The sequence below is a fragment of the Bufo bufo genome, chromosome 1, assembly GCF_905171765.1.
Source record: "Bufo bufo chromosome 1, aBufBuf1.1, whole genome shotgun sequence".
NCBI classification, from domain to species: domain Eukaryota; kingdom Metazoa; phylum Chordata; class Amphibia; order Anura; family Bufonidae; genus Bufo; species Bufo bufo.
In genome coordinates this window covers 276,296,363-276,311,700 of record NC_053389.1, presented here as the reverse complement: position 1 = coordinate 276,311,700, position 15,338 = coordinate 276,296,363, and the positions used below count along the sequence as shown (strand labels likewise).

At 42.3% G+C, this 15,338-nt stretch overlaps 1 protein-coding gene across 6 annotated transcripts in view; it reads right to left on the bottom strand.

The window, feature by feature from the left end:
- ANKS1B (ankyrin repeat and sterile alpha motif domain containing 1B) overlaps window positions 1-15,338 on the bottom strand; it is a 203,478-nt gene that overhangs the window by 75,593 nt on the left and 112,547 nt on the right. For all 6 annotated transcript variants that reach the window (XM_040439672.1, XM_040439708.1, XM_040439698.1 and 3 more), the window contains one exon: window positions 2,075-2,217. In XM_040439672.1, coding sequence (XP_040295606.1) covers window positions 2,075-2,161 — 87 coding nt within the window. In that variant the 5' untranslated portion in view covers window positions 2,162-2,217. The remainder of the gene's footprint in view (window positions 1-2,074; window positions 2,218-15,338) is intronic.

Below are 15,338 nucleotides of genomic sequence, written 5' to 3'. Positions count from 1 at the left end.
TACTGAAGAGACACAGCAGTGTCTCTTCAAAGATGTGAACAGATCCCAAAAGAAGACCAGACAGATATTCTACCAGGTCAGGGACGAACTGGGAACATAAACTGGCCCTGGGAAAAAAAACGTAAACATGGCCCCAATGTTGTAGGTGGGTCCAAATTGACAGAAGGTGGGGCAGGGTCAGTAATACCATACTGCACCACAGAATACCATACCACAGAACCAAATACACAGTGCAGCACAAAATACCTCTCCAGAAGCTTCCCCTCTCTGGTAGCCATCAATAGCTGCCATGTTCTATCCTCCTCTTCCAATTGTCACTAATGAAGATATGGAGCAGGGGCTTAGGAGGTGAGAGGTGGGCTACAACACCAAGCCATCCCTACCTTCAGCATGCTGCCTGAACTTCCTCTAATAATTACCTCTAAAGTTCCCCCAGTAGTATGTACAAGGCCAGCATTAGTGAGGCTCGGATGACCCTATGGGCATTAGCCCACCAGGAAAAATTCCCTTTACGGTCTATGGCTAGTCTGCCCTGTACCAGGTCCATTGCTGTATCCCATTGTATAGCTAGCTACCACAGAGTATGCTGGTTGAGTGTATGTTATGCTATTTTAATGGTGCTGGAGGCAAAACTCCAAATATATTGTAATAAACATTAACTTCTCATTTAATTGTCATTTCCCAGAGATCATTGAAAATTATCCCCAGGAAAAATATATTTGACCCAGTTTATAATATCTAAATCACTTCTGTTAATAGCGGAATATTAGACAATATTTCCCAAGTCCAATAAAATGACACCCAGGAAAGCACTTAAAATATAGACATTGTCTTTTAAAATGTCTTGGGGTGTTGTACACAAACTATTTGAGCAAATAGCTGTGTCCTTCCTTACACCTTTGCTCATGGCTCAACATATTCTGATATGTGTGGTGCAAGGTGACCAGCAGGGAACTAAGAATTACAGTAAAAACAATTTAAAAATACTTAAAAATACTTAAAAAAAGGAACATAAAAATATAAAAAATTTAAAAAACATCCCCTTTTCCAATGTTTCATCTTAACATGAACAATAAGAAAATAAAAATAATTGGTATCACCACGCCCAAAAAATGTCCAAAACACTATTAAAACATAAAAATATATATCATCCACGGAAAAAAAAAAAGGCCCTTTTGCTGTTTTTTGGTCACTTCATCCCCCAAATAAAACTGAATAAAAAATAATTAAAAATTGTATGCTCCTCGGGACGGTACCAATAAAAACTACAGCTCATCCCACAAAAAAGAAAGTTAAGGCTGTTAAAATATGAATTTTTTAAAAGTAGTAAACCATAAAAAACTATATCAATTTGGTATCACCATAATTGAACTGATCTGCAGAATATGGCTGTCATGCCATTTGTCCTGCACAATGAATCCCGTAAAAATAAAACCCAAAAAATCTTTGGGTAATTGTTTTTTTTTTTTCAATTTTATCCCACAAAGATTTTTTTTCCCATTTTCCCATGCAAGATATGGTAAATTAAGCAGTATCGTTAATACAGTTTGTTCCTCCACAAAATAAGCCCACATATGGCTATGTGAACAGAAAATTTAAAAATTTAAGGCTCTTGGAATGAACAAAGAAAAAAACAAAAATGCAAAAAGGCGCTTAAGGGGTTAATATCTTTTATTGAGACTTTTGGCAGGATGGGGGTCCTAGATCAAACCATTGTGCTTTTGACAGACTTCCCCTTATCACTGCAGAAGAATCTGCATATGATCTATTATAAGCAAGTGGCTTAAATTTCTTTAATTTTTGTTATTTTTTTAACATTTTTGTATTTTTTTTTTTAATGAATAAATACATTATAATAATTAATTTAACCATACAATAGTTGTGAAGTTAAAAATGATTGCATTTTATGTTTTTCAAAGCACAAACATTCTTAATTACAAGTTCCAATGACAGAATCAGATGAACTGAAAGTGAATTTTATATTTTTTGAAAGCCACATCTAAAACATACTAAAACACAAATATAGCTTCAGGTAAAGTTACTTCTGTAAAATGACATTTGGAAATGTTATTACCTGAGCCATCTGTCTTTCAAGCTTTGATCTTGGGATATCATCAAAGTAATTTTCATTTCTTCTCCGCCGTCCATCCCCTTGCATCATAATGTGGGAAAAATCCAGAGATCCCCCAGTCGGATACAGCTTTGCGGATTTAGTGACTGCAAACAACAAAAATCTGTTAAATTGAAGACAATATTTTTTTAGTTTTTCCTGCATTCATATTATATTATGCAAATTTCTGCACCTTATAAAAGTAGAATATGAGGAGTACATTAGGTAATTGCTCATAATACAATTCCTGACAATAAATGGCTCTATCTCTACTTATAATACCATGTGCAGTGTATCTGCTCAGCTTCCCTGGCAGTCAATACGGTAAGTCATTGTGCAGTCACAGGATACCTGGCCCTGTCAATAAAGGAGAGGGGTAGTGGCAATTGATACACAGCATCAGAGTATAGGCCCGCCGATCAGTGCAGTGAACAACTAACATGCTGACATGTACCCTTTAAATGATAAACTTCTGACTTCCTGCAACTACCACTAGAGGGAGCTCACTTATACACTGAGCTAAATAATAGCATAAGGTGGGTGTGACTTTTTGCTGTTTTCTGCTACACTTGCTACCTTTCTAAAAAGAAAAGTAGCATAAAATCTACTAGAATTTCAGGCCACTGCCTAGCTTGCTAGATTTCCTTTTCTGGACCATGGACTAGTGATGAGCGGCAGGGGCTATATTTGATTTCGCGATATTTCACAAATATTTTGTAGAATATTTGTCATATATTTGCGAATTCGAGATTATTTTATTGAATGCGAAAAATCGGCAATGTCAAAATCGCGTAATGCGAATTCGTAACGCGAAATACAGGCGTGGGTCACTTTGGCTACATTTTTCAAGCTGCTAGAAGTTTCATGAGTTTCTCCTGAGACTGGAGAAAATGGTTGGTACGGCAGAACATTACAATGGCTTTATATGCAGATAGAGTCAAGTGCTCCAATATATTCACAATTGCGCTAATCGGCAGGTCTGACTACAGATTACTGATTGGTGCACTAAGTATTGTTGTGAACTTGACATTGCATCCTTCTCATTGGCCCACAAGCAAGAAGCAGAGAGGAATAATGTGTTCAGATGGAAAAAAAAAGCAAAATATTCGATATAACGAATATATAGCACTATATTCTAAATTCTCGAAGTGGCGATATTCGGGATAAAAATTCGCTATTCGAAGATTTGCACTCAACACTACCAAGGACCACCTAAGATGCACCAAAATTATTATGCGGCACATCTTAAGTCATCTGCATTAGCCACGTTTTTCCATTTTCAAAACAGTTCAGCAACAGAACAATTATGAGGAAACAGAGAACATGGCACAATCTAAAAAAATTCCCTCACAATCCTAGGTATCAGTAGAATAGACAGCCATTGGTATAATATTGTGCAGTCATAGATAACCTTTTACAGGCGGCACAGCGCTGGTACAGCATTACCTCGAGACAATAACAGAAACGTAAGAGTCTATCAAACTCAGTATATTGTATAATCTATTCAGATTATACTCAGTATCTCTTATATATATAAAAATGAGTTTCTGTCTGTCTGTCCCGATGTCCGTCTGTCTGTCTGTTCTTTATGTGCGACCAAATGACTGGACCGATCTTCACCAAATTTGGCACACAGGTACATCAGGTGTCCGGGAAGGTTTTAGACCAGGTCTCAGCTCTCTAGGACGTACAGTTCTTGAGATATTCCCAAAAAATGACCTGCATTAGCCAATACAAGACACCAACTGCCATGCAGACGGTCACATGTCCCTTATCAGCCAATAGAAGCTCGCAGGCCCTTAGTCTCCACATACACAGTTTTACTCCAGGTTTCCATAACAACCCAGCCATTTTTATTCACTGCTGTATGTAAGCTTTAGGCTAGGGCTACAGGACGACAATAAGTTTCACGACACATAGGACACAACTATGCTGCTGCATGCATCCATCTTGGATGGATTTTTTGCGACTGTGTCGTGTCGCAGTGGCAGCATGTCGCATGTCACAGTGCAACACCATAGCCTAACATTATAAAAATTGTTGAGACAAAATGTCGTGCGACACATGTCGTCGTGTAGCCCTAGCATTAAAGGGGCAGGGTGCTGTGGAGGTCACTGTTAAAGAAGTGGGCACAGTGGAGGTCACTGTTAAAGAGGCGGGCAATGTGGAGGTCACTGTTAAGGGGTCGGGCACAGTGGGGGTCACTGTTAAAGGGGCGGGCACTGTGGAGGTTACTGTTAAAGTGGAGGGTGCTGTGGAGGTCACTATTAAAGAGGCGGGCACTGTGGAGGTCACTGCTAAAGTGGCAGGCGCTGTGGAGGTCACTGTTAAAGGGGCGGGCACTGTGGAGGTCACTGTTAAAGAGGCGGGAGCTGTGGAGGTCAATGTTAAAGGGGCGAGCACTGTGAAGGTAACTGTTAAAGGGGCGGGCACTGTGGAGGTCACTGTTAAAGTGGCGGGCACAGTGGAGGTCACTGTTAAAGGGACGGGCACTAAGAAGGGGACTAATAAAGGGGCGGGCACTGTTAAGGGGGCGAGTGCTGTGGAGGTCAAAGATAAAGGGGCGTGCACTGTGGAGGTCACTGTTAAAGAGGCGGGCGCTGTGGAGGTCAATGTTAAAGGGGCGAACACTAGGGGCCACTGTTAAAGGGGCGGGCACTATGAAGGCCACTGTTAAAGGGGCGGACACTGTGGAGGTCACTATTAAAGGGTTGGCAGTGTGGAGGTCACTGTTATAGAGGCGGGCACTGTGGATGCTACTGTTAAAGGGGCAGGGCGCTGTAGAGGTCACTGTGAAAGGGGCAGATGCTGTGGAGGCCACTGCTAAGGCAGCAGGGTACTGTAAGGTCACTGTTAAGGCAGCGGGGTACTGTGGAGGTCACTGTTAAAGGGGCGGGCCCCTGAGGAGGTCACCGTGAAGGGAGTGGGGTGCTGTGAAACTCACTGTTAAAGGGGCTGTCTGCTGTGAAGGTCAAAGTTAAGGGGATGGGCTGCTGTGGAGGTCCCATTTTAAGTAGGCGGGGCATTGTGAAGGGGTCAGTGTTAAGGGGTGGAGGACTGTGGAGTTCACTGTTAAAGGGGCGGGAACTAAGAAGGGGACTAATAAAGGGGCGGGCACTCTGGAGGTCACTGTTAAAGGGGCGGGTGCTGTGGAGGTCACTATTAAAGAGGCGGGCACTGTGAAGGTCACAGTTAAAGTGGCGGGCGCTGTGGAGGTCAAAGATAAAGTGGTGTGCACTGTGGAGGTCACTGTTAAAGAGGCGGGAGCTGTGGAGGTCAATGTTAAAGGGGAAAACACTGGAGGTCACTGTTAAAGGGGCGGGCACTATGGAGGCCACTGTTAAAGGGGCGGACACTGTGGAGGTCACTGTTAAAGGGTTGGCGCTGTGGAGGTCACTGTTATAGAAGCGGGCACTGTGTATGCTACTCTTAAAGGGGCAGGGCGCTGTGGAGGTCACTGTTAAAGGGGCAGATGCTGTGGAGGTCACTGCTAAGACAGCAGGGTACTGTAAGGTCACTGTTAAGGCAGCGGGGTACTGTGGAGGTCACTGTTAAGGGGGCGGGCCCCTGAGGAGGTCACCATCAAGGGAGTAGGGTGCTGTGAAACTCACTGTTAAAGGGGCTGTCTGCTGTGAAGGTCAAAGTTAAGGGGATGGGCTGCTGTGGAGGTCCCATTTTAAGGAGGCGGGGCACTGTGAAGGGGTCAGTGTTAAGGGGTGGAGGACTGTGGAGTTCACTGTTAAAGGGGCGGGGTGCTGTAGAGGTGACTGTTATGGGGGATACTGTCGATATGTGTACGACACACACAAACATTAAATGAAATAGATGAAATATTCCTGTGCGAAGGCAGGTCCTTCTGCTAGTCTCTTATATATAGAAAAATTAGTTTCTGTCTGTCTGTCGGTCTGTTTGTCTGTCTGTTCTTTATGCGCGACCAAACGACTGGACCGATCTTCACCAAATTTGACACACAGAAACATCAGGTTTTAGACCAGGTCTCAGCACTATAGAACCTGAGATATTCCCAGAAAAGACCTGCATTAGCCAATAGAAGCCTGCAAGTCTTTTGCTCATATCCTAACTGCCATACACACGGTCATATGTCCCTTATCAGCCAATAGAAGCTCGCAGGCCCTTAGTCTCCACATACACACAGTTTTACTCCAGGTTTCCATAACAACCCAGCCAATTTTCTTCACTGCTGTAGGTCAGCTTTAGGCTAGGGCTACATGACGACAATAAGTCGCACGACACATAAGGCACAACTACACTGCTACATGTATCCATCTTGGATGGATTTTTTGCGACTGTCATGTCGCAGTCACAGCATGTAGCCTGTCGCAGTGCGACATCATAGCCTATCATTATAAAAATTGTTGAGTGACATTGGTATCACAAAATGTTGCGCGACACATGTTGTCATGTAGCCCTAGCCTTAAAGGGGCAGGGCACTGTGGAGGTCACTGTTAAGGGGTCAGGGGCCAATATTAAAGGGGCAGCTGCTGTGGAGGTCACTGTTAAGGGGGCAGGGGCCACTATTAAAGGGGCAGCTGCTGTGGAGGTCACTGTTAAGTCAGCAGGGTACTGTGAGGTCACTGTTAAGAGAACAGGGTACTGTGGCAGTCACTGTTAAAGAGACGGGTGCTGTGGAGGTCTCTGTTAAGGGGGCAGGGAACAGTGGAGGTCACAAATAAGGGGACGGTCCCCTATGGAGGTAAGTGTTAAAGGGGCGGGGTGCTGTATAGGTCACTGTAAAGGGGGCGGGCCCCTGAGTAGGTCAATATCAAGAGAGTGGGGTGCTGTGAAACACACTGTTAAAAGGGCGGGCTGCTGTGAAGGTCAAATTTAAGGGGATGGGCTGCTGTGGAGGTCCCATTTTAAGGAGGCAGGGCACTGGGGGGGTCAGTGTTAAGGGGTGAGGCGCTGTGGAGTTCACTGCTAAGGGGGCGGGGCACTGTAGAGGTCACTGTTATGGGGGATACTGTCAATATCTTTTAACGACACACACGAACATACATGTACAGCGCAACCGGACGTGACTTAGGGACCAGCGCCATACATGTACGGCGCAGTGATCGGGCGGGTGCAGAAGCTGCGCCCGCGCGATCAGCAGCAGGGGTCCGGAAGTCACTGATAGCCGGACCCCTGCTGCATGCGCCGGCATCAGTGAATGCATGCGCATTAACCCATCCACTGCCATGGTCAGCGCTGACCGCGGCACGTGCAGGATCCTGCCGGATGCGGGGTGGTCATCGGGTCCCCACGCCGCTGTGATGGGGATCTAATGGCAGGGAAGGCAGCCCAATGCCTTCCTTAGGCATCGTGGCTGCCTTCCATAACAGCCTGTGAGATCCAGCTCCCTGGATCTCACAGGCAGGAAACTGTGTCTATTACGAGGTGTAATACACTTACAGCCGATGCATTACAATACAGAAGTATTGTAATGCAATGTTAAGGGGATCAGACGCCCAAAAGTTTAAGTCCCAGAGTGGGACAAAAAATAAGGTGAAAAATAAAGTTAAAAAAATAAAGTTTTACAAAAAATAAAAAATTTCAAGTTAAAAAAAAGCGTCCTTTTCCCAAATTAAAGTGAATTTTTATTTATTTTTTTAAATGGGGAAAAAAAAAAAGTTGACATCTTAGGTATCTTTACGTCCGTATCGACCGGCTCTATAAAAATATCACATGACCTAACACCTCAGGTGAACACGTAAAAAAAAAAAAGAAAACTGTGCAAAAAAATTTTTTTTTGTCACCTTACATCAGTAAAAGTACAACACCAAGCGATCAAACAGGCGTATGCCCCCAAAATAGTACCAATCTAACATTCACCTCACCCCGCAAAAAATAGCCTCTACCTAAGAAAATCACCCAAAAAATAAAAAAACTAAGGGTCTCAAAAATGCTTTTATTGTGTTAAATGTAAAAAAAAAAAAAAAAGTAGACATATTAGGTATCGCCACATCCATAACAACCTGCTCTATAAAAATACTACATGACCTAACTCCTCAGATGAACACCATAAAAAAGGTAAAATAAAAACGGTGTAAAAAAAGCCATTTTTGTCACCTTACATCACAAAAAGTGTAATAGCAAGCGATTAAAAAGTAATATGCACCCCAAAATAGTGCCAATCAAACCGTCAACTCATCCCGCAAAAAAAGAGACCCTACCTAGGATAATCGCCCCAAAAAACTATGACTCTCAGAATATGGAGACACTAAAACATAATTTTTTAGATATTTTTTTTAATTATATTATTGTGTAAAACTGAAACAAAAAAAAGTTGTCATATTTGGTATTGTCGTGTCCGCAACAACCTGCTCTATAAAAATACCACAAGATCTAACCTGTCAGATGAACATTGTAAATACCAAAAAATAAAAGCTGTTCTAAAACAGTGTACTTGCACAATGAAGTCGCCTACTGGTTAATGCTGTGGATCTTCCTTAGGCCAAGGTTACGATTACCGCTTCTTGAGAGGAAAGAATGAAGCATCATGCATAGGATGACGACTCCTGTATTTATGATTTATGTTTCTCCCCCCCCCCATCCCTTTCTACCCTTTTACTTGTTGTCACTCCAATAGAAATATGTCAGACTCTATAATACAGTACATGCAGATATGAAGATAGCTTTATGTGAACTGAATTGTGATGACATATATTAGGCCCCATTCCGTAAGGAGGAGCAGTTAATTACTATCCCCTCCTTTCCCCCCCCCTTCCCCTTTCCCTTTCCCCCTACTCCTTCCATCATTTCCTTCCCTCTCTGATGTATTGCTGTTCCTATAGCTTATGTTGCCGCATGTTGGCGATTTGGTTTTTCATGTTATGCATAATGTTATGTGTTTGTACACCACAGGTCAAGACTTTCAGGATTTGAACACTTCTCTCACCCCCCCCCCCCCCCCCATCCTTGACTCACTTATTCATTCTCTTACTTGTCTTCTTAGCTTTGGAATATACCTTCTCTTATTTCCTAAACTTCGTTCCCCCACCTAGACCCTTTTCTGTCCTCCTCCCTACCTGTCCCCACTGGTCACTAGGGGATCTCGACCTTCCCCTGCTACTATTACTTCCACTCCTTCTTCCCCTCTCTAAATACCTTCCTCTCTACTACTTACTTCATCGATAGGAGTGCTTGAGAACATGAGCGAAATCGGATGTGCTACCTTCAATGTGCGTGGTTTAAATACCCCCAACAAGAGATATCATGTACTTGACATTCTCAGGAAACTTAAAGCTTCCATTCTCTTCCTACAGGAGACCCATTTTAAACAAAACAAAATCCCCAAGCTGCCTACTAAACACTTTACAAATTGGTTCCACTCATGTCATGCTACCTCAGCTTCCAAAGGGGTCTCCATAGCCTTCCATAAATCCCTCCCGATCAAAATACTACAACAATACACGGACCACGAGGGTAGAATATTATTCTTGAGGGCTCAGCTATATACGACTAAACTTACTTTAGCAAATATATATGCCCCCAACCATGCACAGATTCCTTGGTTGCTGGATGCCTTAGATAAACTTAAGCTGTTTGCAGATGGCCCGGTAATTCTGGGGGGCGACCTGAACGTCACCTTGAATCCGTTACTTGACTCCTCAACCTCCAAGTCCAATACCTCTCACCGTGCCTTAGCCAAATTACAATCTAAACTTTCTGACCTTTCTCTTACAGATATTTGGAGGCTGCAGAACCCCTCCGCTCGGGACTATTCCTATTTCTCCACAGTGCATAACTCACATCAAAGACTGTATTATGTAATGATTCACACGTCTCTACTGCCACGTGTCACTGCCACAGGTATTTCGGTTATAGCCATATCGGATCATGCTCTGGTCCACCTTTCCCTCACCCTTACTAAAACCCCTCCTACAATGTGGAGATGGCGCCTCAACGAACAGATTTTAGAAAACACTAAAGCACTATCAGACATACAAACGCAAATCTCCGCTTTTTTTCGAGTTGAACAAAAATTCTGGCCCCTCAAGCCCAATAATTTGGGAAACACACAAGGCTTTTGTCAGAGGACTTTTCATATCTTGGGGAGCCAAATTAAAAAAGGATAGGCAAAGAGATATAGATGGGTTATTAGAACAGATAACAATTTTAGAAAAAGAACATAAAAGCTCTAGACTAATTGAAACACAGACGAAACTGCGAACCTTAAGAGAAAAACTCCTCACTCACAAAATAAATCAGCTAAAGCTTACCTTCATTTCAGACATAGGCTTTACGCCCACGGGAACAAGGGAGGGAAGCTTATGTCCGCTTTAGTTAAGAAAGAAAGAGCTAAACAACACATTCATGGGATTAGAGACCAAACAGGTATGACAACCTCCTCCCTACCAGAAATGGCGGAGGCCTTTCACAGGTACTATTCAGCGCTATATAACATTGATAAAATGGGTAATGCGCAAGGAGAAAATCATAAGCAAACCCTGATGGATGCCTTCTTGAAGGACATATCCCTGCCAAACCTGGACCAAGCCATGAAAAATTCCCTCCTTACTCCTATCACGCATGAGGAAGTGAACATGGTCTTTGCCTCCTTCCCCCCGGGAAAGAGCCCAGGCCCTCTCATCGAACTCTGCTCCTCGTTGTTCAGAGGGGACCCACTTCCCAAGCAGTCGCAGGAAGCACACATTACCCTTATAGCCAAAGAAGGTAAAAATCCAGAAGAATGTGGAAATTACAGACCCATATCACTTCTAAATTTAGATCTTAAAATATGGGCAAAGCCGAGAAGGCCTTTGATAGAGTTAATTGGCTCTTCATGCACTCCATACTATTGAAATTCGGTTTTCCAACTGCTTTCATAAAAGCGATTTTTTCGCTCTACTCCCAACCATCGGCTTCTCTTCTAGTGAATGACTATTTGTCACCCCCTTTCGAGATAACAAATGGTACCAGACAGGGGTGTCCGCTCTCCCCCACTCTGTTTGTACTTGTAATGGAAGCCTTGCTACAAAGAGTAAGACAGCATTCACATATAAAAGGTTTCCCCATGCCAGATGGCGAGTTGAAAATGCTAGCTTTTGCAGATGACGTCCTTTTCTTACTGCCTGACCCAGAGGTTGGACTCCCTTGTCTGGTTAAACTATTTGAAGGATTTGGGGAAGTCTCAAACTTTAAAGTAAATATTACGAAATCAGAAATCCATAATATATCCCTCACAAAACAAAGCTATTTGAGGATTAAGGGAATTTCCCCTTTTGCGTGGGCCTCCTCATCCCTCAAATACCTAGGCATTCATATCCCTACCTCCATACACAAAGTATATGACATGAACTTTTGTCCACTCCTTATAGAAATCCCAAAAATCCTTAAAGACTATGATATCCCTTTGATATCATGGATTGGTAGGAAAAACGTCATACAAACATATGTCCTTCCCAAAGTTTTGTACAAATTGCAAATGCTGCCAATTGCTTTGCCGCAAACCTTCTTTACCAAGATAAGATCCCTTTTCTCGTACTACCTATGGAAACAGAAATGACCCCGACTGGTGCATAAACTCTTGACTAGGCCAACTAAGAGGGGAGGCATTGGTCTACCAGATGTCCAACATTGGTCTACCAGATGTCCAAACAATATACAGGGCGATTCAACTGAGAAAATGGATCAACTTAACTGCCTTTTCCGACTCGCAAACCATCTCTCGATGGTCCACAAAGGCTTATAAAGGAGATTTGGTGCGGGACATGTGGTTGCCCCCCAAAACGCGCAACACATATAACCCATCTGACATCAATTTGTTCTTCAAAGGGGCTTCTAATACTTGGGCTTTACTCTCGCCTTCTTTAGCCCCTAAGATATCTCCATTGCTACCTTCCAGCCTAATACCTGTGGTCGTAGGCAGAGAGTCTCTGACCTTTAAGCCTATGTGGGATCAACTAGCACACGTCTCAGTCTCGTACATGTTCCCGAGTGGAGGGATTCCTAGCCTGGCAGACCTAAAGTCACTGATCCCAAATCTCTCACTCACGTTTCTGCATGTCTCACACTTTACTAGATGTTGTAAAGACTTCCTACAAGTGCATTATCCCTTCAGAGACCTTACAGATTTTGAGCTAGATTTGTCATCTCCAGTCTCTAAGTTCAAAAAACTCTCTAAAGTACTGAGCGTTGTTAGAAGTGAAAAACACTTGAATAACCCAGGATACATTGCTTCTTGGGAGAAAGAACTGGGCCTCTCTCTCACTGAGACGGAGATAACTCAGATCCTTCAAAATTCCCATGGATATTCAAGATGTATTCGCTTACAAGAATCTCACTACAAAATTCTCGCTAGCTGGTACAAAACCCCTGAGTTCCTTTATGCGCATGGACTCTCTACCACTAGTCTCTGCTGGAGGTGCAACCTACAAGTGGGCACACATACCCATATCTGGTGGGAATGTCCGGCTATCCGCCCCTTTTGGTCTGAAGTGGAACGCTTAACAAGGGAAATTATGGGACCAAAATTAACGTTAACTCCGGCCTTGGTATTACTGGGTTGTCCTACATCGGAACTTCTTCAATCCTCCTCATCCCTGATCACTCACTTTTTAATAGCAGCTAAGTCTTTAATCCCTCTAAAGTGGCTTAACACTGTCCCCCCCACTATAAATGAGTGGTTCGAAAAGTTACATCAAATATGTAGATTTGAAGAGATGTCTAGCAGATCAAGTCGTGCTCACCACAAGTTTCTCACAATATGGGATGCCTGGTTGAAGTCACCATATTGTACATCAACACGCACCAACCTCCCCCCCCCCCTTTCCCCCATCTCCCGTTCTCGCTCTTCCCAATACTCCTCTAGCACCCAAATCACTTGTTCTCTGTTATATAATGAGTATTCTATTCAGTATAATGTTAAACTGTACTTATGCACTTGTATTCTGTAATACTGGTCTTACTTTGTTTATTGCTTTGTAATAGGTCACCCATTGTTGTTCCTTTACCCTGTGTGGGGATTGACTTGTAATTGCTTTTACCTCAGTGGGTTTCTTCTCTGCATATACAAACTAATAAAAATACAGATGATAAAAAAAAAAGTTTTTAAAATCAGTTTTGAATACCTTGAGGGGTGTAGTTTTCAAAATGGGGTAACTTTTTGGAGTTTCTACTCTAGGGGTGCATCAGAGGGTCTTCAAATGTGACATGGCAACTTAAAATTATTCCAGCGAAATCTGCCTTCCAAAAACCATATGGCGTTCATTTCCTTCTCGCCCTGCCGTGTGCCTATAGAGCAGTTTATGACTACATATGGGGTGTTTCTATTATCTACAGAATCAGGGCAATAAATATTGAGTTTTGCTTGGCTGTTAACCCTTGCTTTGTTACTGGAAAAAAATTATTAAAATGGAAAATCTGCCAAAAAAGTGAAATTCTGAAATTTCATTTACATTTTCCTTTAATTCTTGTGGAACACCTAAAGGGTTAAGAAAGTTTGTAAAATCTGTTTTGAATACCTTGAGGGGGTATAGTTTCTAAAATGGGGCAATTTATGGGTGGTTTCTATTATGTAAGCCTCACAAAGTGACTTCAGACCTGAACAGACCTTAAAAAGTGGGTTTTGGAAATTTTCAGAAAAATTTCAAGATTTGCTTCTAAATTTCTAAGCCTTCTAACGTCCCAAAAAAAAAAAATGTCATTTACAAAATGATCCAAACATGAAGTATAGACATATGGGAAATGTAAAGTAATAACTATTTTAGGAGGTATCACTATCTGTTTTAAAAACAAAGAAATAAAAATTTTGAAAATTGCAAAATTTTTGGTAAATTAGGTATTTTTATATAAATAAAATTTCATATTTGGACTCAAATTTACCACTGTGATGAAGTACAATATGTGACAAGAAAACAATCTCAGAATGGTTTGGATAAGTTAAAGCGTTTTAAAGTTATCACCAGATAAAGTGTAGGATTTGCAAAAAATGGCCTGGTCCTTAAGGTGAAAATTGGCAGGGTCATTAAAAGGTTAAATTAAATAGATGAAATATACCCGTGCGAAGCCAGGTTCTTCTGCTAGTAATCTATAAAACTCAGGTCCACCCTTCGCATATTGAATATCCACTCCCATATTAAAATATTAAATCATAACCCAGGAGTTTCTATCCATGACACCCAAATACTAATAAGACTAGTATAAGAAACAACAGTTTTAATAAGTTCCCCAATAATATGCAGTAAGCTAATAGGCTCCCTCTAGTAGAAAACCAGAATGTTATCATTCATCAACCCCAGAGGATTTGGAGCTCTATGCCAGAAAAATTTAATTCCGATCACTAGACACACAAAATTATATTCAAGGGCTGACATCCCATTTAATCCAATAGTTTTCAACCTTAGGTTCTAAAACTGTTATAAAATTACTACTCCTAGTATGCTGCAACCACAATACAATTGTGCTTCATGAAAGTGATACCAAGTCAAAAACATGAATACTATACTAGACTGGTCTGCAACTTTAGGATTCATAGTTGTGGTAAAACTATACCAGGATTACGACAATATGTTGCAGCTATAGCCCACGGCTGCTGCTACTCTTACCGGGCCCAGGTCTTGGCTTCCCAACAGCACGGACCCACCTCCTCTAACCTTCCCAGTGGGCCCAGCTGCCATGCTCGCTCTGTTACTCCTCACAGGCTGCAGCCTACTTGATTGCTTAGCCTCTCTTCCTGTATCCATAGGGCGTGCCCACGCATCCTTATCTTTACCAGCTAATGGTTTGCAACCCTCAGGTACTTAAAGAGCCTCTCTCAGCTTGATGAAACCTACCAAAGGAGGCATATTGCCTGATAGGGTTAATCATGTGGAGTAAAACAATATCCTTCTTTTCTATAAAAGGTCAATGAGGGTCGTAATATATTAACTTTTATATTTATGTAAGGCTACTTTCACACTAGCATTTTTACTGGGTCCGGCAGGGTTCAGCAAAAACTCTTCCTTTACTGATAATACAACCATCTGCATCTGTTATGAACGGATCCGGTTGTATTATCTTTAACATAGCCAAGACGGATCCGTCATGAACTCCATTGAAAGTCAATGGGGAACGGATCTGTTTTCTATTGTGTCAGATAAAACAGATCCCCATTGACTTGCATTGTGGGTCATGATGGATCCATCTTGCTCCGCATCCCAGGACGGAAAGAAAATCGCAGCATGCTGTGCATTTTGGAGCATTCCATTCTGTTCAGTTACGCTTTGTCCCCATTGACAATGAATGG